This window comes from Manis javanica, chromosome 3 (genome assembly GCF_040802235.1).
Source record: "Manis javanica isolate MJ-LG chromosome 3, MJ_LKY, whole genome shotgun sequence".
In the NCBI taxonomy this organism is placed as follows: Eukaryota; Metazoa; Chordata; class Mammalia; order Pholidota; family Manidae; genus Manis; species Manis javanica.
In genome coordinates, this window is record NC_133158.1 from 195,701,193 (window position 1) to 195,724,658 (window position 23,466).

A 23,466-nucleotide genomic window follows, 5' to 3' on the forward strand; every position below is an offset into this window, starting at 1 on the left:
GGGGACAGCCCCTCTGAGCCCTACCACAGACTCATTCCTTCCTAACAGCACTGCCTGCTGCAGCAAATCCTTGCAGTAGTCAGGAAGCATTCAGAGTTTTGTTAGTGGAAAGAAGAGATTATTAAGGTCCCTGAAGAAGGAGTAAGGGAAAAAAGCTCAGGCTTTTGGCTCCTACCCTTGAGCTGTAAATTCTCAAGGACTCTCTCACAGATCTCCTAGAATCGCTGTTGGGAATCCACATTCCACTGGAGAGCGGTGTAGGGTTATCAGAGTCATTTCTGAGGCCTCCCCACCCCCCCAAAGCAGCTCTGACACTTTGAAAAAAAAACTTAAGGGTAAAAGTGCAAAGTAAATCTCCATTTTAGTAGTGTTGTTTTTTCTTACTTGGCACAAAAGAAATTAGATTTCCCCAGCTGGTATATCTAGAATTTCTTTTCTCTTCTACATGTGCACAGATGCACACAAATATACACACATGCATATACACATACACCTCAGATGTGCTAGGCTATAATTTTTTGAGGTGGACGGAAGTACCAGCCGTGTTCTTTGGGACCAACCGTATCTTTTGTAAAGTTAAGTTGCTGTAACAACAGCAAATGGAATTGGCTATTGCCTGTCTGGAGACTTCAAACCCATCATGTTACTTTAAAGAATTTCTAAAAAGTTATCTTTTCTCTTTCCTTCCAGAGGGCCAGTTGAGAGTGGATGCCAATGTATCTGTGCATCACCCTGGGGAGCCTTTGGGCGTTCGAACTGAAGTGAAGAATCTCAACAGTGCCAGGTTCTTGGCCAAAGCAATAGGTGAACGTCAGCTGTTAACTCCAAATGCACCTCTTGTATCAGTTACCTATTGCTATGCAGCAAGTCACCAAATCTTAGTGGCTTGTAAAAGAACCATGTCAGTTTTCACAAGCCTATTAATTGGGTGTTTTGTCTGCTCATCCTGCCTCGGCTCATTCATGTCGCTGTGGAAGCTGGCAGCTCAGCTGAAACAAAGGGTCTAAGATGAACTCACTCACAGGTTGGAGCCCTGGAGCTGGGTGACTGCTAAGCTTCTCTATCCACACTGTCTGTCTGCATTTGCTTGCCTAGCCCGCGCCTTCTTAGTTGGCAAAGGGACATTCCAGGGGCATGACAACCGAAGCCTCGGGGCTGCATGAGTCCTAAGCTGTAGAAATCACACGGTGTCTCTTCTGACACATTCTAGTCAAAGCCTACTGAATTCAAAGGAAATTCAAAGGGAGGAGAAATAGACTTTATCTCTTTATTGGAATATCTGCATAATAGCTCTGTTTTTCCATTTACCACATTCTTCCTGACCATCCTGAACTTTATGAAATTGTATTTGTTCATTACAGACTAACCATACTTTGACCTAAATGGTTAATATGTTTTTCTGCATTTTACTCTTTTTACTAATAGATTGCATGTGCCTGTGTAACCAGGTATTGGTCTTACTGAGCACACACTTGTGGGTATTGTAGTGTTGACACATGTATAATAGTTAAAGTAAAACAGATGAGCAAGAGAAACGTCTGGGGTAGTCCCATAGAAAATGCTGACTATGACTGAGGGGAAGACATCTCAGAGGATTAAAAGTATTCTTTAAAACCAGAGGTGTCCAGAGGAAGAAGCAGGAGGGAAGGGGCGGAGTTTAAAGTACATGCCTTCCGGGGCACACAGAGCAAGGGCAGCCAGGTACGTCGCTACAGGTAAAATGTTTAGTAGAGTCCTGGGTCTTGTTAAGACGAGTATCAGAAACAATACAGAACAGATTTTCTCATCTTGTCTAAACTGTTATCCTGAACTTGAAATGATCAACCAGCCTCAATGAAGACATTCTGAGTCTAGAGATTTTCAGGAAAAAAAGCATTAAAATGGTCAAGGGAATACTCTACAGGAGAGGACAGGTAGGGGAAGGTTCCCAGGTGAAGACAGACTAAAGAGGATGGACGCTTCTGTCTCTAAAACCATCTGTTTTGAAGTCATGAGAAGTTTGGGCCAGGGAAACCGTTAGAGCCCAAGTTTGTGAAGGAGAAGCTTGAAATGAATAGAAGGAAGTTCCACTTTACCTTATAGAACATAAGTGTTTAGGAACTCATTATGCTAAGAGTGATGGTAACCTAAAAAACAAGCAACAAGATTTTCAGTAGGTTCATCCATGATGAGTTATGATGCCTGCCCGTTTCTGGCTGTCCCTCATCAGCCTTTGTGCTGTGAAATTCCCTTTGGAGCAACAGTCTGAGGCAGAATTCCACCTGTGGTCTCGGACTGAAAGAACCAAAACTCTACTATTATGGGCTTAATTCTCCAAGCCTGTAATTTTTCCACCCTGTTTTTCTCCCTGCATGGGGCCTTTCAGCCATCATGTCATGTCAGTCAAACAGAGCATTGATGTGAGGGAGATGAAGGGTAAAAACTGACACCTTTGGGTGTGGCTCCTTCTTACCAATTCAGATATAAGAGTTTGGATTGTACAAGGAAAGATGGTGCTTCCCGGGGTGGAGAGTTAAGGGGGAGGCTAAAGCTATTTCCATAAAGAAGCTTGGCCATCATGGCTGTTTTGACTGCCACAGTCTGCCTTGTTTGGTGGTGAGAAAGCATGGCACAGAGCAGTGGCTCTTAGTTGTTGGGGTCATTTGAAATGATTTGAAAATATAATGAAAATTCTGAACCCCCTCCAAAAAGTGTACATATGTACACACCCACATTTGTGTGTACTTTGAGGAAGTACCAGACCCCCTGAAAGCCCATCCATGGATCCCAAGATAAAAACTCTTACAAGGCTTCAATCCTAGAGCTGGAGTCACTCGGCCTGGATATTGGTCCCAGTTTTCTTCTGCCAAATTGTATAATCTGTTCCAGGATTGCTTAATCTCTCTGAGCCTGAGTTTTCTCAAAAAGTGAGGGAGTGGAGCTTCCTAAAGGCCCTTTCTAGCACAGCTAGTCTATGATGGCAGCAAAAAGAAAGTAGAGCATATAAAGGAAGAATCATTATAAACAATTCTCTTGATTATTTCTTGATAAAAGATTTCTGATTATTGCTTAACTGAATGAAAGGAATCTAAATATGATACTAAATTAATTACTGTGTTTTTCTTAGACTATGAAATTCAGAGGCAAATCAAGGAACTTGAGAATGGAGGTGAAATTCTGAATGAAACCCGCTCATTTGATGACAAGCTGGGGTGAGTGTACCACGCCGAGCATCTGGAATATGGCAGGGCGGGGCTTCCGGTGGGGCGGGGCTTCCAGTGGGGTGGGGCTTCCGGCAGGGCGGGGCTTCACTTCTCTGACTTTGGTGTCCTGTCTCGTAAAATTAGGGAAATACTGTGCCCTCCAGGGATATAATATGCCCTGTATGGCTGGTTAGAGGTTGGAACTGAGCCAGACTTATATATAAGTGCTTAGTCGTAAGTCCTGGCCCTTTCCTTGCCTCTAGCTTACCTGCTTTGTGGCAAGAAGTTTTATTTTCTTTAATTCTGCCATACTTAAATTCTACAAATTTAAGCTGGAGATAGAAGAAAGCTTAGAGCTAGTTGTAAAGGTATGTTTTTTTTTGTTGGGATAAGTTTGACTAATTTTCTGACTCTGAATTTTGATGATTTTATTACTTTTAGCTGAAGACTGCAAAAAGCTCAAAAGGCTATAGAGTTTGAGCTGATTAAAACCTGGAAACGTTGAAGCAACTTCTTTTCATTTTTAAAAAAATTATTGTTCTAAACATTTCCCTTTCTTTATTGTTATTTTTTAATGTAGTTGTGTGAGTATCTCCCATTGGGAGGCTCAAGAGCTTGAATGTGCCTGTGTCCCTTGTCCATAGGGGAAAGCCCTTTCTGCCAATAGTGCAAGCAACGTTTGCTTAATGTTTTCTTATTTCATTATCATAGGTGCACTGTCCCGATGAGAGACAAAGAAGGAAAACAAGACTACAGGTGGTTACTCCTCTTGTCAAAATACCATTGGGGTTAAGGGCACATTTCAAACCTACTTACAGATCAACATAGTGATCCTGGATAGTTTTGGGGACCCACTTGTTATTCTGTGATGGAAAATCTTGTCTTCCTATTTTATGTGTATATGGAAAGACAAAATATTTTTTTGATTTGGTAGCCTTGGAGGGCCTTATCTGAAAGGATTCAACTATTAGAAAACACCTGTTTACTCACTTCTGTGTAAGAGTTGTTACGATTATGCAGAATAGGACCTAGACTGGTCTTATTCTTATATTCAGTTACAAATTCAGTAGTATACTGAAGCTCTTTGATAAGAAATGAAAAAATAGAGATGTATACATTAATGGCATTTCCCTTCAAACCTTAGGTGATAACTATTTAATTGGTAAACAAGTTGGACTCAGTATGAGATCCAGAAGTAAAACAATAATGATAAGCTTAAGACAAATTGAATATTTCATTTTTTTTCCACCATTGAGTTTAGCAGATGGCAAGGAATGAAGTTTTAAGCAACAAAGTTGTTGAGATTAGCCCCCCTTTCCTTTATGAAGCACAGGAAGATGTAAGTGAAGCTATTGCTGTCAGTGAGGAACGAATGTAGCATTTTCATCTGGGAAAGAAGCAGCCCACTGACCCTTAGAGTGAACGTCATCTCAGGGACTCCTCTCGTGTGTCTGTCCAAGCCAAGATTGTTCTCATTACTGTGATCTTCTAGATCCAGTCTGTCCTGCCCAAGAACAGTCTGTTCTCCACGGTTGCCCCTACTCTGTTCATGCTGCTTTCTTACTGAGCATGGAATTTGGCTTTTAGCTCAGCCAGTGGCTTCAGCTCAATCCTTCAGGTTAATAGTTGGGATTCAGGAAACCTCCCTTTGGTTCCCTCTTGCCTTCAGAAATCAGACTGATTCAGCATCAAGGTGATGGCTACTTGCACTTCTGATATATCATCTGGAACCACCATTTGTTGTCCATTATCCTGCTTCTGCATAAGTCCTTTGACAAACATAAGCAGATAGAAAACATGAAATGCTGGAATACAACAGAGGGTAGGACAACTTTGTTTAGTAAGCTTATATGCAGTGGTGCAGCCTCCACATTTTAAAAAAATTAGTTTTTAGAGTAGTTTGGGTTCACAGCAGAATTGAGTGGAATTATGGAGTTCCCATATACTCCTTGGTGTATACCATATACTGCCCCCAGCCCCACAGTTTCCCCTAGTAATATCTTTCATTGGTGTTTGTTGTGGTATATTTGGTACAACTGATGAACCAAAATTGATACCTTATTAACTAAAGTCCATAGTTTACACCAAAGTTCTATCTCTATGCTTGTATATTCTATGGATTTTGACAAATTGGTATAATATATAGATCTACTACTACAGTGGCATATAGAATATTTCACTGCCCTAAGATCCCCCATGCTCCACTTATTCATCCCTCCCTTCCTCACTCCCCTCCAGCTTCTCCACTTTATTTAGGCAAAATCTATTCATTTCTACTTCTCAAGAAAGGTTTCTTTTTCTTTGACTTTCCATTTTTTATATGAATACTGCTAAAAATAGTGAAAATTTTTAAATGAGGAAAACTCTTCTTTCTTCCTAGGAATTGTTCTCATTTGGTCCTTTTTTCCAGCCTGTGTCTTTATGAATATATACTTTATGCACAATTATAAATCACAGGGTGGTGTCAGCCCTGTGTTGTGCCCTTTTCAGTCGTTACTAGTTGATAAGCACTAAGAGTAACAGTTTTGGTGGTTTTGACCTGCAGTTTACACTTGTCCAAACAAAGACTAGTTCCTGGAAATCAGGGAGAATTGATGCTATGGGATATTAGAAAATATTTATAAGTAACATGGCATCAGAACACAAAACTTTGTGCTGGTGTTAGGTTCTCTTTTTTTTTCCTTATTAAACCCAAACCTTCTGAGTCAGGCCCTGTCTCCACTCTCTGCCCAGGTTTATGCCTGAACCCAACCTGCCTCCGCTGATCCTCTATGACACGGCGTCTCTGCCTGCCGGCATGGACCCGCAGCAAGTGATCAATATTGACTGGATTCGGGAGCAGCTGCCTGAGCTCCCCAGGGTGACAAGGGAGAAGCTCAGCCAGCAGTATGGGATGCTGCCAGAACACAGCTTCACCTTACTGGTAAGTACTGATCAGAGGCTGAAAGGACCCCAGCTCGGCCGCTTGGGGGATGCCCTGTGGGGGGTCGATGGAGTGGACAGATTGCTTCAGTAGGACAACAGACACTTCTGAGCAGAACAAGGCAAGATGACTTTGGCTTACTGCCTCTTATGGTAGATGTTCCTCAGAACCCAGAAAAGGAAGCACAATCTCCTGTCAGCCATTCCTTCTGTGTAGAAAGGAACAGCTGCTCACAGCAGCCGTGGAGGCTTCTTGAAAACAGTCCACACGTTATGGATGTGTGTTTTCCCATGTGTCTGCAGGACAAAAGGAAATCAATGTATAGGGTTTTCTAGATGCCTAGCAGTATTGAACCGTGACAGGGGCTGGCAGGCAGGTAGGTTCTCAAAAGCCGGCCAGTTATTTTACCGATTGTAGAAGAAAACATTTATTCCACCATGAAAACTCTGACTGAAAGTACCCGTCCCTTGGACTCTCGGAGAGTCTGGCACCACTGAGGCCTGCTCGGGGATTGTCCGTCCCTCTCAGAGCTGCTTGGGACTTTGCAGTTTTCTTCGTTGTGGCAGCACTGAAGTGGTACTGAATCGGTGAGTGGAGGATTTTGTCAGCTTGTCTCCCACCTGGCTGGGAGGGGGAAGCAGAGAGTTTTGCTGCCTCCTCCTTCAGGGACTAGGTATGTGCCACACTCATCTTTTGGCGCAGCAGACTCCATGGGAACTCTGGATTTTTTGCATTTTAATGTACCAATAATAACTATATTGAGATGTCAGAGTATACATACTTAGACATGTATGTATGCAGTTCAATATACACAGCAACCCAGCCATTTCTGGTACACAGTAGGCCACTGAATGCTGACTGAATGATTCTCTCTTTATCTTCTGTAAATCAGCTAATTTGAAAAGTATCTAGAGAGTGTCACATCAGAGCTCCTCTTTCACTATCGATAATGCTTAGGCATGATCAGTTATTTGCTGTACTGCCTTCTGTGAGCTGCCATTGTAGCTTATTCACACCCCTGTGATGATCATATAAATGTATTTTAATTACTTATTAGTGTATTTTGTTCAGCACCTTGAGGAAAGGACTGTTTCATCCTCTTGCTCTCTGTTATTGAACACAGATTAGCACATCACCTGTGCTTAGTGCCCAGTCTTTGTGTGAATCAGTCAGCATCTCACACAGGACACCTTTTAACCTGGAGCCTCTTACACTGTGTTTCTCCTAGGTTGACAGAACAAAACTGAGCTGTGGTCTTATACATCTTCCCCACCATCTTAATCACTTGAATTTCCAACCACTTGAAATAAATTCCAGACTAAACACTAAATGCTAAATTCAGTTCTTCATTTTATAACATATATGCCAGTTTACATAGGGGTAAGAGGACAGGGACAGAGACTACCCAGCCTCAGAGATGTCAGTTACCTCTCTCCGTTCGGTGTTCTACCAGGTGACAGGCAGCCCTTGGAGGCAGTGAATGATGAATCCAGCTTTCTTTGGCCCTTCTAGGCTTAAAACTGTGATTTCAGAGAAGACTCCACTAAATATGGTGTCAATCATTCTTTTTGTTTATCAGCTTTCTTAATAAGTGAAAAGGCCTTTCAGAAACTCAAGAATATGGGTGTTTCTCTCCAAGGCACTGAGTGAAAACACATGCTCCCTTCAGAGAGTATCTCTATGGGATTGTCACACTTGGCTTTAATGAGCATGCGTTGGGGGTGCCCTCCTGAGAGCAAGTTCTCTGAGGGCACTGACATTTTCGTCTTTGTGTTTGTGTCCTAGGTTCTACTCCTGTCCACCACATTGCCAAAACCTAGGAAGCCTTAAATAAATGTTGGCTGAGGGGTGACAAGTGAATGAGTCTGCTTTCATAGTTTAAGGCCCTGTCCAAGGAACCCTACCTTTCATCTGTTTCAGTCTACCACTTTTATTAGAATCTACTATTTGGCAGGTACTGAGACAGAGACAGTGATTTAAAAAAAAAAAAATGTTTGCTTTCCAAGAGTGTGCTCATGTGCACACACACACACACACACACACACACATACAGACACAAACACACACACTCTCTACAACTAACCAGCCTGCAAGGCTGATTGCAGTAGGTAGCTGCATCATGTAGGATGGGAGCTCAGAGGAGAGAGCTTGAATTGAGACAAAAGAGAAAAATTCTAAAAAGGAGGTGATTTTTTTTACCCAGTTTTGAAGGGCCTTCTTTTTTCAATCTTAAAAATATGTTTATTTTTTTACTTGCAGGTAATATACTAGGTGTTTATTTTTTAAGGGCTAGTACTTGAAATTTCCAAAATGAGGAAAAAGAGAACTTGATAAAAATGGAAAGAGAATGATTCAGACAAATTGTTTTCCAGAAATTAGGCATCCTGAGCTCTTTATGAGTCTGTAATCATTGAAAGCTGAGTTATTCATACTCGAAAATGATCTGTTCATGTTTTTTCCTGCCTTCATCAGAAACACGACAGATTGCTGAGAAGGGCAGATGCACAAATCTAATGAACCATCTTTCAATTTAAAGAGTGCCCAGGAGTATTCATTAAATAAATAGCAGTGGTGGAGGTGTGCTTTGCAGAGCTTCAACTCCATGCTCTGTGCCTCTGGATTGCTTATTAAATTAAGCATTAAGCACATACCCACCCTCACATATATGCCTTACCCACAGATAATAAAACACTCTGGATTTTAACTCTCGTCTTCAGTTTATCTTGTCATTGCATTGTGAATTATGTATTGATAATATATCCTTGATATTTACAGAGCTCTAATATATCTTAGCATGCACCACAGTGGCTGGCACATCATAGATGCTCAGTGAATATTGTTAAGTGAATGGATATCTGGATGAGCAAATGCATGGGATACTGTTACAGTCCTGAGGGAAGTAGCACTCCTGAGGAAAGCTTCCCCATTTTCAACTGTTAGATACACTCTTGGCAATCCATCAAATTATGGAATGATGCCAGTGTCATTGAACTCTGGGTGACAAGACCTGGATTGCCACTTCACACCACATATCATGACTAGATGCAAGTCATTTGTTCTCTCTGACTCTTGTTTTCTGAACTGATTTCATTAGGACATGTAATCAAATCTACATTCTGATTTTCTTTAAGCCCTCCTAACAATCACCTCCCAATAGAAAACCTGTATTACTATTTCTTCCTCTGATCACATAAAAAGTATCTTGCCCCATGTGAAACTTGAACGTGTTTAGCTAACCTTGCTTGCCTCTCTTATGTCAAATTGTCTTGATTTCTGACCTCCTTTGTAAGGATTAAGGAATAGAAATATGGAAGCTGAGATCCAGATATTAGGATTCTGAAAAATGAGAGATTCTAATAGCACAGCAAGCCCTTCTCTGAGTCAGGATGTCCAAGAATAATTACTAGAATGATCACTATGATAACGTGCATTTTTCTTAGCAGGTAATCCCAGGGCCATGTCTGAGAAGGGCATCCCTTCCTAAACTCTGCTTACCTGACTCAAGAAATGCAAACAAATTATAGTCATTTGCCTGAGCAGCACATGCAAAAGGCTACTTGCTAACAGCATTTCTGCAGTTTATAGTGCATCATTTTTTAATTTATCCTCACAACAACCTTCTGAGGTAGGTATTGTTGTTCTCCCCATTTTACAAGTGAGGAAGCATAACCCCTGTGGCTGAGTGTAAGATCCTCAGTAAGTTCGCCAAGCGTGTTAAGCAAGCCAGGTTCAAACCAGGCTCCGTTGCCTGCCTGCACATAGCATGTGCCGCAATACCAAATAGCAGTGGTGTTTCAGGTTTGTTACTGTTTTGGATCACTTAATAGAGAAAATAGAATTTGTACTTTTATCAGTATTAGTGCTCTACACAGTTCCACTAAGGCTTCATGAAGCATAGCCATAGTACTTTTTAAAACTTTTGACCACCCCTCTTGGTTTTAAAGATGCCAGAGTGCCCTATAAATAAATGTAAAGTGCTGCCTACTAAACTCAGTGGAAATCAGTCAACTCCCATGAAAAGAAGAAATAATGTCCGTTTTCCAAGGAGAGGGTTTAAGTCAGAGAGAAGAACTGTGAGCTGTCCTCTGCAGCATTGGTTGGTTTTGTTTCTTTAACTTGCTGCCTCAGGTACTTGGCTCCTTCTGACTGAAGTCACTGAAAATGTCTCCACTTAGCACAGAGTGTGTGAGGTTTGTGAGTTTTGTGGGATAACTTTGCCTCTTGCCTGATGTCACGCAGTCCACTACATGGGTGGACATGAGCGCACAGGGTGACTGGCTGGGTCTGAAGTCAGTAGGTGGACAGATAGTAATCGCATCCAGGTTTCAGTGGAGGAACAGAAATCATCCCGACCTTGGAGTTTCTTGAGGGCCTGCTGTACTCACAGTGCCATGTGCTGTTTTCGCATGTAAGACCCTTATCTCTTCCATGTTGCTCTTCACTCTCCTGAGCAGCCTATGGGGCAATGGGTGAAAATGCTGGCTCAGAAACAGTCTGGATTTCAGATCCCACCTCTGACACTTAGGAGCTGGGAGGGCTCTGCAGAGGTGACTGAGCTGCCATCTCCCAGGCTGAACGATCCACTTACTCCCAAGATGACAGACACAGCAGGACCTCCAGTGAATCAAACACAGCCAAGCAGACTCCCAATAATATACTGCTAGGAAGAAGAGCCCTGGCTCCACACAGCTGCTAACACATCCACAGCCTCCCTAAGCAGAATTTTAAGAAAAATCCAGCTTGGCCCCAGTGAGACTGCAAGGAAAAGGTGACTGTGCCCCTTTGGATCAGTGGCCTGTGCTGCCATATGCGTCTGTCTTTGTAGTCAACCTGTTTGGACAACTTGATTTCCCCAGCTGGTTATTCCCCATTTCATGTCATAGTCCTTTGTTTCTGGCATCATGGGAAAGGTTAAGATGTCTCCAAGGGACAAAGAAATAAAAGATATTATGACTATGGTTGGTTGTTAAGTGGATTATATCCTAAGAGTTTTGCTTGAGTCTCTAGTAAGCTTGAAATGGCCTGGTTTTCTTTCTGGATGAATTGTCTATAAAATAATTTCCCTTGGTAGATAACTGTATATCCCATCAGTAGTACTACCTTAAAGCCAATAGTTTATAAAAGCATATGGAACCGCATTGACTGGTTTTAGCTGCCTGGACTTACTAAGGACCAAAGCACTCGCCTCTAACTACTGTTGAAGGCAAATCCATTCGGTCAACATTGCCCTCACTGTATTTCAGCTCTGTGATTTTCAAAATTGATTTTATTCTTCATTTTATAAAATTACACCCAGTGCCTGCCAGCTTAAGCGCACTTTTGCCATTAGTCTGTGCACTAAAAATATAACCAATATTTTGTTCTGGTAAAGCTGAATAAAAAGATGCATTTCCCAACTTTACTCCTGCAAAGTCAACAGTTCATTTATTTCAGATCAAGTGACATAGGATTTTCAGAGATGAAGATCGTCTGGGCACAGAGCCATCTGGCCCCTCAGGGACCTGCGCACTGGGGCAGAAGTGCAGGAAGAGTTACAGTCCTGAGTGCCCGGCCATGGGGACTCACCAGAGCTCTGCCCCTAATCCTGAAGCCTCGTTTCCTGTTGGGGAAAATTAAAACGTATTATTTCAGGTTTCAGTCAGCTCTTGGAGATGAGCAAGCACACTGCCTTGAGCTTTGTTGGCTGTTTTTAAGCTCCAGCCAGAGAACTGCTAGTGACCAACAGTGGCTCCCTCCACGTTGGGCCCACTTGACCCTGTGGCTTTCAGCATAGTGAACTGTGAGTGTGATCACAACTGATTTCTTAACAGCATACTTTTGTGTCTCATTCTTGCAGATACAGTTTTCTAATTATGCCTGTCCCTGTCAACCTGGATTACCTGAATTGTTTGGATTTTTATCATCCAAGGGATAGTCTTATTCTCAAATTGGTTTGCTGCAATGTCTCCCCTAGAGTTACTGCGTCTCAGAGAATGTAAAATCATTTTCACGTCAGTCTGAGTCACTTGTAGGTAGAACGCTCCCTGAATGGCACCAGTACCCTGAGTTGAACTCAGATGTGCATATTTTTCAGCTTTTCTGGGAACTGAACACAAGAGGAATTGTTGCAAGAGATTCACTAGTATTTTAAGGGCTCCTAAGCCCTACTGGGAACATGACCCAGGGCTGGAAATTGGAAACCGAAACAGGACTGTGGACCTCTCTAGCTGTGTATTCCATGGGATGGACTGAAGAGCACACCCTTGGTGTTCCGGGTCGATCCCAGAGCTGCTGCACATCCCCGTATTCTTAAAAGCAGCAGCGATGGTTCTGGATTCTGGCTTCCCCCCGCCCAGCATGCTCACATGGAGAGAGCTGTCTCCTGTGTCGTCCTGTACCACCACTTAACTACCTTTTGTTTTTTCCCACCAGAGACTCCTTTGGATGAGTCATTTTTTTTTGCTCTCTTGCTGAAAGATTTCCACAGCCACTTGTGTCCTTGTAAATCTCAGACCCCTGCCACAAGGTGAATGGATGCAATTCTAGTTTGTACCTCCACAAAATACCACATCGCAACATGTGAGAGCCTTTCCCACCTGACGCCACTGTCATTCAGCCCACAAATGCGGGACCTTCCGTACAGTCAGCCCCTCCCACCACAGGCCTGACTAAGTATAAACTGGTCAGTTGAGGTATAAGCCTGCACATGAGTTACCCATATTCTAGAGTTAGAATGCAATAAAATACAGTATGCTTAATGCCATACTGTGAACAATAATGGGGTTTATTTTGTAACATCAGAAGACACTTCCTAATTGAGCAGTGTCATGGCTTGGGCATACTCGCTCTGACTTCTCTGAGGACAGGGTGTGGAGGGGGTGTCTTGCCACCCTCCTGTCCCCTGAAAGCTCTGTATGGCACAGGGCAGGGGTGAGCTGCTGTCCGCCTCCCTGATCTGGGAAGAGGTATGTGTCAGGCCATAGCAGAGGGTGCCAGGTAGCCTAGGTGAACATCGGTAGGGGCAGAACAAGAGCTTGCTATTTTGTCCTAATTTCTAAGCTAATTGCTGAGGGCCGTTGCAACATTTTTAATATTTGTTAAGAACCTTTGAACAGCTGGCAGTTATCAAATAAAATAATGAAAGTAGTGGGAAAATTTATTCTTTTGATGAGGTAGTTGCTTCACATTGTGCCTGGCACTGGAAGGTGCTCAGCCTCAATCCCCAGGAAGGCAGGGATGTGACATTTCCTTCATCAGAGGCAGTGTAGCCTGGAGGCTAAGAGCACAGACCACAAAGGTTCGAATCCCAGCTGTACTAGAGCTTCCTTGCTCTAGTGCCTCCCATGTCCCCGTCTGTAAAGGAAAGTTTAATACCCACCTCATACGGCTGTTGTTGGAATTAAATCATGAGTTAATGTAGAGAAAGCACTTTGAACAGCACCTGGCACCTACTTTATTGCTGTTAAAATGTGTTATTCTTCCTCTTACAGCTTCCCCCAGGGCTGCTGCTGAGCTCCATGGCCAGCAGGTATTCTGGAAATGTCCTTGAGAGCCTTTTAACTGGCCCCAGATTGCTAATGCAGGGTTCCGATGGCGGCCTGGTCACCCCCTGCCCCTGACCAGCTATTCTCCACCTTGCTCTTGTGGCCGTTTTCCTCTCCGAGGCTGCCACTGGACAGCTGCCTCTCTCAGGTTTCATTCTACTTCTGAATGTAGTCCAGCTAATTTCTGCCCTGTCATCAGGTTCACAGCCAGTGGGACTTAGAAAAGGAATGGTAGCCGAGAAGTCAGCCTTCACCCTATTCCAACTGGGTAGTCTTCTGACATTTTATCCTCTCTGAAAGTAGAACCCAACCATGGCTTTGGAGCACATCGCTTCCAGGGCCCGATGGGGGGGAAAGTCGGGGTTCCTTCCAGAGCAGGCAGTGGAGGTGAGGTGATCCCTGCCTTGCCTCACACCGGCCTTGACCAGCTGACAGCTCCACCAGCCGTGGAGGTTCCTGTTCATCTGAGAGGCTGAGCTGGCATCGGCTCCGGGTGTAATTGAATGCTCTGGGGGAAATTTGATTGAAATGTGAAAAGGAGGCTTCCCAGTTGCAGAGCTGTAAAGACTGCCTGGTTATTTTCCAAAAGACGGGTCCAGTTGTTTCTGCTGCTTTAACTACCTCTGAAGGAACAGGTGGCGGGGAGACTTGGTGCACTGTGCCACCGAAGGTCCATCTCTGACCTAGGCTGGAGGAGAGCTGTGTCAGACGCGTGCTTGTTGCCTTCGAGAAGGACGTGAACGGTTCCCTAATGCAGTGGCCTTTCTGCGCTGTTCTCAATAAGGCTTTTGTGTAAGGGAATTACTGGTCTGCTGTTTTTCTGAGAAAACCAGATGGCTGCACTGCCGTGTTCACCAGGGGCTTCTGAGATCCATGCTGAGCTTATTAGCATTCGCCGGTCTCACAGAAAAACTGAGAAGACCTTACCGAGAATGCTAAGTGGTTTTTTCCTGAAAAGCAGGCCTCTGATCTGAAGAGCCAGAGCACACAGCTCCGGTGTGACTTACTGATCATCGCTCTCTGGGCGGCGGCCGCTCAGCCTCTTTCAGCTGCGCTGCCTGTAGCTCACCCCAGCACAGTTGCAGATTCCCATGTCTGCTTCAGATGGTGCACCGAAACCATGTATCCCCCAGTGAAGTACACTTCTAGCTCAGAGAGTCAGAGAGTCTTCCTCACAGCAGTGACACAAAAAGACAAACAGAAATCTGACTTGCCATGTTATCCATCCAATAAACAAAACACCCAAGAGTAGAGGAATGTACATCACATCCCAGCAACTCAGCCAAGCCTGGGAGTTCAAGTGCTGTATTTCTAGGTGGATTTAGAAAACCTTCCCTTGGCGAAGCAGAGTTCTCCTGACAGCTCTTTTCACCAACAGGCAAGCCTGTCTGGGTTTGAACAAAGGGAGTTCTGCTTGTCTGATTTGGGCCGGAAGGTGGGTTTCTACTTCCCCAGTGGTTTGTGTACCATTGTAGAAGTTTGAACACTTTTCTGTAAGTTAGACAGAACTTCCTCTTCGTGCTGCCTGCATTTGCCTTTATCTGTAGTCAAGCTCTGGCTGCTAATGTGGCCTTTGCCCTGGTTTAGCATGAGCAGAATAACAGCCTTGGCTTGAAAAGAGATTCAGGAGATGATTATGGGATTATTCAGTAGGCGTGTCACCAGAGAGTTTATCTGTTACAAAGGGCATGTAGATTTTTTTTATGATGAAATTTCTGTTTTAGCAACTGCGTGCCTGTGTGTATATTACAAGCTTAGCTTTCAGAGCACTTTTTTAGTACATCATGCTTCTACCCAGCATCTTATTTTCCCAGAAAGTTCTTTTGGTTAATGAAGGTTCTCTGAAGGCAATGTGAGGTATAGTATAAAGTTAAAAAGGAGAGGCGGGAGCCAAGATGGCGGCGTGAGTAGAGCAGTGGAAATCTCCTCCCAAAAACACATAGAGCTATGAAAATATAACAAAGAAAAATCTTCCTAAAATAGAGACCACAGGACACAGGACAACATCCAGACCACATCCACACCTGCAAGAACCCAGCGCCTTGTGAAGGGGGTAAGATACAAGCCCCAGCCCGGCGGGACCCGAGCGCCCCTCCCCCCGGCTCCCGGCGGGTGGAGAGAAACCGGAGCAGTTTTTTTTTTTTTTTGGCGAGCGCTTTTTGGAAGCCTTAGAGGGACGGGCCCCCGTTGCTGGGGAGGCAGGGTGGCGGGACCGGTGAGGAGGTGCCTGGGAACGGCGCCGGAGGACAAAGAATATCCCGCGTTTCTCCCTGCGAGACCTGGGGGCGGGTGCCTGAGACCGGTGCCTGAGGACGGAGGAGGTCGCGCGTTTTTCCCCTTTTTTTTTTTTTCTCTTTATGGCAAGCGCTTTTTGGAAGCCTTGAAGGGACGGGGACCCCAGTGCTAGGGAGGCACGGTGGCGGGACTGGTGAGCGGGTGGCTGGGACCGGCGCCTGAGGGCAAAGAATATCCCCCGTTTTTCCCTGCGGGACCGGTGGGCGGGTGCCTGAGACCGGCACTTGAGGACAGAGGAAATCGCGCGTTTTTCCCCTTTTATTTTTCTCTTTTCTGCGAGTGCTTTTTGGAAGCCTAAAAGGGACAGGGACCCCGGTGCTAGGGAGGCAGGGCGGCGGGACTGGTGAGCGGGTGCCTGGGACCGGCACCTGAGGACAAAGAATATCCCGCATTTTTCCCTGTGGGACCGGTGGGTGGGTGCCTGAGACCAGCACCTGAGGACGGAAGAAATCGCGCGTTTTTCCCCTTTTTTTTCTCTCTTTTTGCCAAGTGCTTTTTGGAAGCCTTGAAGGGACAGGGACCCCGGTGCTAGGGAGGCAGGGCGGCAGGACTGGTGAGCGGGTGCGTGGGACCAGTGCCTGAGGACAAAGAATATTGAGCGTTCCTTCCCTGCGGGACCGGTGGGTGGGTGCTTTTTGGAAGCCTTGAAAGGACAGGGACCCTGGTGCTAGGGAGACAGGGCAGCAGGACCAGTGCGCGGGTGCCTGGGACCGGCACCTGAGGAAAAAAAAAAAAAAAATCGCGTGTTTTTTCTTTTTTTTTTCCTTTCTGTTCCCTCTCTCATTGTTGCTGTTGTTGTTTTGGTTTGGAGAGTGCTTTTTGGAAATCTTAAAGGGGCAGGACAGGTCACTTAGACCAGAAGCAGGGAATCTGGGGATCTCTGGGCACTCTAACCCCCTGGGCAGCAGGGAGCACAGAGGCCCCTTACGGAGATAAATAGTCTCCTGGCTGCTCCCCCTCTAACGGGGCTCCACCATTTTGGAGGAACAGCCCCAGCCAGGCCAAGCCCACAGCAACAGTGGAGATAAACCCCAAAGCAACTGGGCAGGAAGCAGAAGCCCTGTCTGCGCACAGCTGCCCAGCACAAGCCACTAGAGGTCGCTATTCTCCCAGGAAAAGGCTACAAACCAACAAGAAGGGAAGCTCTTCCAGCGGTCACTTGTACCAGCTCTGCAGACTATCTCTATCACCATGAAAAGGCAAAACTACAGGCAGACAAAGATCACAGAGACAACACCTGAGAAGGAGACAGACCTAACTAGTCCTCCTGAAAAAGAATTCAAAATAAAAATCATGAACATGCTGACAGAGATGCAGAAAAAAATGCAAGAGCAATGGGATGAGATGCAGAGAAAAATGCAAGAGCAGTGGGATGAGATGCAGAGAAAAATGCAAGAGCAGTGGGATGAAGTCCGGAAGGAGATCACAGATGTCAGGAAAGAGATCACAGAAGTGAAACAATCCCTGGAAGGATTTATAAGCAGAATGGATAAGATGCAAGAGGCCATTGAAGGAATAGAAGCCAGAGAACAGGAACGTATAGAAGCTGACATAGAGAGAGATAAAAGGATCTCCAGGAATGAAACAACACTAAGAGAAATATGTGACCAATACAAAAGGAAAAACATTCGTATTATAGGGATACCAGAAGAGGAAGAAAGAGGAAAAGGGATAGAAAAGGTCTTTGAAGAAATAATTGCTGAAAACTTCCCCAAACTGGGGGAGGAAATAATCGAACAGACCATGGAATTATACAGAACCCCCAACAGAAAGGATCCAAGGAGGACAACACCAAGACACATAATAATTAAAATGGCAAGGATCAAGGACAAGGAAAGAGTTTTAAAGGCAGCTAGAGAGAAAAAGGTCACCTATAAAGGAAAACCAATCAGGCTAACATCAGACTTCTCAACAGAAACCCTACAGGCCAGAAGAGAATGGCATGATATACTTAATGCAATGAAACAGAAGGGCCTTGAACCAAGGATACTGTATCCAGCACGACTATCATTTAAATATGATGGTGGGATCAAACAATTCCCAGACAAGCAAAAGCTGAGGGAATTTGCTTCCCACAAACCACCTCTACAGGGCATCCTACAGGGACTGCTCTAGATGGGAGCACCCCTAAAAAGAGCACAGAACAAAACACACAACATATGAAGAAGGGAGGAGGAGGAATAAGAAGGGAGAGAAGAAAAGACTCTCCAGACAGTGTATATAACAGCTCAATAAGCGAGCTAAGTTAGGCAGTAAGATACTAAAGAAGCTAACCTTGAACCTTTGGTAACCATGAATCTAAAGCCTGCAATGGCAATAAGTACATATCTTTCAATAGTCACCCTAAATGTAAATGGACTTAATGCACCAATCAAAAGACATAGAGTAATAGAATGGATAAAAAAGCAAGACCCATCTATATGCTGCTTACAAGAAACTCACCTTAAACCCAAAGATAAGCATAGACTAAAAGTCAAGGGATGGAAAAACATATTTCAGGCAAACAACAGTGAGAAGAAAGCAGGGGTTGCAGTACTAATATCAGACAAAATAGACTTCAAAACAAAGAAAGTAACAAGAGATAAAGAAGGCCACTACATAATGATAAAGGGCTTAGTCCAACAAGAGGATATAACCATTCTAAATATATATGCACCCAATACAGGAGCACCAGCATATGTGAAGCAAATACTAACAGAACTAAAGAGGGAAATAGACTGCAATGCATTCATTGTAGGAGACTTCAACACACCACTCACCCCAAAGGATAGATCCACCGGGCAGAAAATAAGTAAAGACACACAGGCACTGAACAACACACTAGAACAGATGGACCTAATAGACATCTATAGAACTTTACATCCAAAAGCAACAGGATATACATTCTTCTCAAGTGCACATGGAACATTCTCTAGAATAGACCACATACTAGCTCACAAAAAGAGCCTCAGTAAATTCCACAATATTGAAATTCTACCAACCAATTTTTCAGACCACAAAGGTATGAAAGTAGAAATAAATTCTACAAAGAAAACAAAAAGGCTCACAAACACATGGAGGCTTAACAACATGCTACTAAATAATCAATGGATCAATGAACAAATCAAAATAGAGATCAAGGAATATATAGAAACAAATGACAACAACAACACTAAGCCCCAACTTCTGTGGGATGCAGCGAAAGCAGTCTTAAGAGGAAAGTATATAGCAATCCAGGCACACTTGAAGAAGGAAGAACAATCCCAAATGAATAGTCTAACATCACAATTATTAAAACTGGAAAAAGAAGAACAAATGAGGCCTAAAGTCAGCAGAAGGAGGGACATAATAAAGATCAGAGAAGAAATAAACAAAATTGAGAAGAATAAAACAATAGCAAAAATCAACGAAACCAAGAGCTGGTTCTTTGAGAAAATAAACAAAATAGATAAGCCTCTAGCCCAACTTATTAAGAGAAAAAGAGAGTCAACACAAATCAACATAATCAGAAATGAGAATGGAAAAATCACGACAGACTCCACAGAAATACAAAGAATTATTAAAGACTACTATGAAAACCTATATGCCAACAAGCTGGAAAACCTAGAAGAAATGGACAACTTCCTAGAAAAATACAACCTCCCAAGACTGACCAAGGAAGAAACACAAAAGTTAAACAAACCAATTACAAGCAAAGAAATTGAAACAGTAATCAAAAAACTACCCAAGAACAAAACCCCGGGGCCGGACGGATTTACCTCGGAATTTTATCAGACACACAGAGAAGACATAATACCCATTCTCCTTAAAGTGTTCCACAAAATAGAAGAAGAGGGAATACTCCCAAACTCATTCTATGAAGCCAACATCACCCTAATACCAAAACCAGGCAAAGACCCCACCAAAAAAGAAAATTACAGACCAATATCCCTGATGAACGTAGATGCAAAAATACTCAATAAAATATTAGCAAACAGAATTCAACAGTATATCAAAAGGATCATACACCATGACCAAGTGGGGTTCATCCCAGGGATGCAAGGATGGTACAACATTCGAAAATCCATCAACATCATCCACCACATCAACAAAAAGAAAGACAAAAACCACATGATCATCTCCATAGATGCTGAAAAAGCATTTGACAAAATTCAACATCCATTCATGATAAAAACTCTCAGCAAAATGGGAATAGAGGGCAAGTACCTCAACATAATAAAGGCCATATATGATAAACCCACAGCCAGCATTATACTGAACAGCGAGAAGCTGAAAGCATTTCCACTGAGATCGGGAACCAGACAGGGATGCCCACTCTCCCCACTGTTATTTAACATAGTACTGGAGGTCCTAGCCACGGCAATCAGACAAAACAAAGAAATACAAGGAATCCAGATTGGTAAAGAAGAAGTTAAACTGTCACTATTTGCAGATGATATGATACTGTACATAAAAAACCCTAAAGACTCCACTCCAAAACTACTAGAACTGATATCGGAATACAGCAAAGTTGCAGGATACAAAATCAACACACAGAAATCTGTAGCTTTCCTATACACTAACAACGAATCAATAGAAAGAGAAATCAGGAAAACAATTCCATTCACCATTGCATCAAAAAGAATAAAATACCTAGGAATAAACCTAACCAAGGAAGTGAAAGACTTATACTCTGAAAACTACAAGTCACTCTTAAGAGAAATTAAAGGGGACACTAATAAATGGAAACTCATCCCATGCTCATGGCTAGGAAGAATTAATATCGTCAAAATGGCCATCCTGCCGAAAGCAATATACAAATTTGATGCAATCCCTCTCAAATTACCAGCAACATTCTTCAATGAATTGGAACAAATAATTCAAAAATTCATATGGAAACACCAAAGACCCCGAATAGCCAAAGCAATCCTGAAAAAGAAGAATAAAGTAGGGGGGATCTCACTCCCCAACTTCAAGCTCTACTACAAAGCCATAGTAATCAAGACAATTTGGTACTGGCACAAGAACAGAGCCACAGACCAGTGGAACAGATTAGAGACCCCAGAAATTAACCCAAACATATATGGTCAATTAATATTTGATAAAGGAGCCATGGACATACAATGGCAAAATGACAGTCTCTTCAACAGATGGTGCTGGCAAAACTGGACAGCTACATGTAGGAGAATGAAACTGGACCATTGTCTAACCCCATATACAAAGGTAAACTCAAAATGGATCAAAGACCTGAATGTAAGTCACGAAACCATTAAACTCTTGGAAAAAAACATAGGCAAAAACCTCTTAGACATAAACATGAGTGATCTCTTCTTGAACATATCTCCCCGGGCAAGGAAAACAACAGCAAAAATGAGCAAGTGGGACTACATTAAGCTGAAAAGCTTCTGTACAGCGAAAGACACCATCAATAGAACAAAAAGGAACCCTACAGTATGGGAGAATATATTTGAAAATGACAGATCTGATAAAGGCTTGACGTCCAGAATATATAAAGAGCTCACACGCCTCAACAAACAAAAAACAAATAACCCAATTAAAAAATGGGCAGAGGAACTGAACAGACAGTTCTCCAAAAAAGAAATACAGATGGCCAAGAGACACATGAAAAGATGCTCCACATCGCTAATTATCAGAGAAATGCAAATTAAAACTACAATGAGGTATCACCTCACACCAGTAAGGATAGCTGCCATCCAAAAGACAAACAACCACAAATGTTGGCGAGGCTGTGGAGAAAGGGGAACCCTCCTACACTGCTGGTGGGAATGTAAATTAGTTCAACCATTGTGGAAAGCAGTATGGAGGTGCATCAAAATGCTCAAAACAGACCTACCATTTGACCCAGGAATTCCACTCCTAGGAATTTACCCTAAGAACGCAGCAATCAAGTTTGAGAAAGACAGATGCACTCCTATGTTTATCGCAGCACTATTTACAATAGCCAAGAATTGGAAGCAACCTAAATGTCCATCTGTAGATGAATGGATAAAGAAGATGTGGTACATATACACAATGGAATACTACTCAGCCATAAGAAGTGGAAAAATCCAACCATTTGCAGCAACATGGATGGAGCTGGAGAGTATTATGCTCAGTGAAATAAGCCAAGCGGAGAAAGAGAAATACCAAATGATTTCACTCATCTGAGGAGTATAGGAACAAAGGAAAAACTGAAGGAACAAAACAGCAGCAGAATTACAGAACCCAAAAATGGACTAACAGGTACCAAAGGGAAAGGAACTGGGGAGGATGGGTGGGCAGGGAGGGATAAGGGGGGGGAAGAAGAAGGGGGGTATTAAGATTAGCATGCATGGGGGGGAGGGAGAAAGGGGAGGGTGGGCTGCACAACACAGAGAGGACAAGTAGTGACTCTACAACATTTTGCTAAGCTGATGGACAGTAACCGTAATGTGGTTGTTAGGGGGGACCTGATATAGGGGAGAGCATAGTAAACATAGTATTCTTCAGGTAAGTGTAGATTAAAAATTTAAAAAAAAAAAAAAAAAGAAAGAAAGAAAGAAAAGGGGGATTACTCCTTAACAGGATAAAACTATTGGTAAATCAAAGATCAACGCATGCTTTAAATATCCTTAATGTTGATCACTTAAAGGGTGTCAGATGATCAGCTATGGAGGTACTCTTTTCTGATAATATTCCTTTCTCTTAATTAAAAAAAAAAAAAAAAAAGCAGTTACTGTGTGCTGACCTCCAATGAGTTCTGCACAGTGGTATAGAGGGCATGTCAAAGTGTGGGCAAAGGGTCTGTTTGTTTCTACGCAGAAGATCAAGGCCTAGCTTGGATACCCAGAAAATGAACTAAGATACGATATGAGGAGGAGCTTCCGGCATCAGCACTCTCTGGAGGACTCGTGCCGGGGGATGATCATCAAAAAGCCTCCACAGGGATCCGGACGATGCTGCGGTTGTGGCTGCATCCAGCCCACCATCTCCTGGACTTGCCATGAGAAGGAGGAGGGAGATGTCTAGGCTGGCATGTGCATACAGTGAGACAACGAATTTGACTGGATCTGTACTGTTGGAACTCAACCAGGAGTTGGGAGGGGTGCAAGTTGTAGCACCCCAAAATCTCATGACTATAGACTATCTATGGTTAAAAGAACATATGGGATGTGAACAGATCCCAGAAATGGGCTGCTTTAATTTGTCTGATGGTTCAAGTACAGTTGGAAAATATCCATCATATCATAGATAAATTTTCACAAATGCCTAGGGTGCCTAAATGGTTTTCTTGGCTTCACTGGAGATGGTTGGTAATTATAGATTTGCTTTGTTTATGTCACCATATTCCTATTATGTCAATATGTGTGTGCAAATTAGTTAGTAGTTTAAAACCTATACATACTTAAGGTACTATACAAGAAGATATGTCAAAGAAATAATCAATCCTCCCAAGTTTCCTTCATATGCTACATCTATAGCTTTTCTTCTTCCTTCCTAATTACAAACTTTAAATAGAATTCGTGCCTCATATCGAATTTACCGAGTATCATAATTCCTCCAGGTGGTAAAGATACCTCGAGACAAGTGCTGGGCATAGAAGCCA

At 43.2% G+C, this 23,466-nt stretch overlaps 1 protein-coding gene across 11 annotated transcripts in view; it reads left to right on the top strand.

The window, feature by feature from the left end:
• Positions 1-23,466, top strand: part of GATB (glutamyl-tRNA amidotransferase subunit B) — a 122,342-nt gene that overhangs the window by 39,553 nt on the left and 59,323 nt on the right. For all 11 annotated transcript variants that reach the window (XR_012129615.1, XR_001855324.3, XR_001855177.3 and 8 more), the window contains exons 6-9: positions 691-804; positions 3,107-3,191; positions 3,894-3,938; positions 5,916-6,105. Coding sequence is in view for 6 of the 11 variants with exons in the window: in XM_036998593.2 (XP_036854488.1) it covers positions 691-804; positions 3,107-3,191; positions 3,894-3,938; positions 5,916-6,105 (434 nt within the window). In the remaining 5 variants the exon portion in view is untranslated. The remainder of the gene's footprint in view (positions 1-690; positions 805-3,106; positions 3,192-3,893; positions 3,939-5,915; positions 6,106-23,466) is intronic.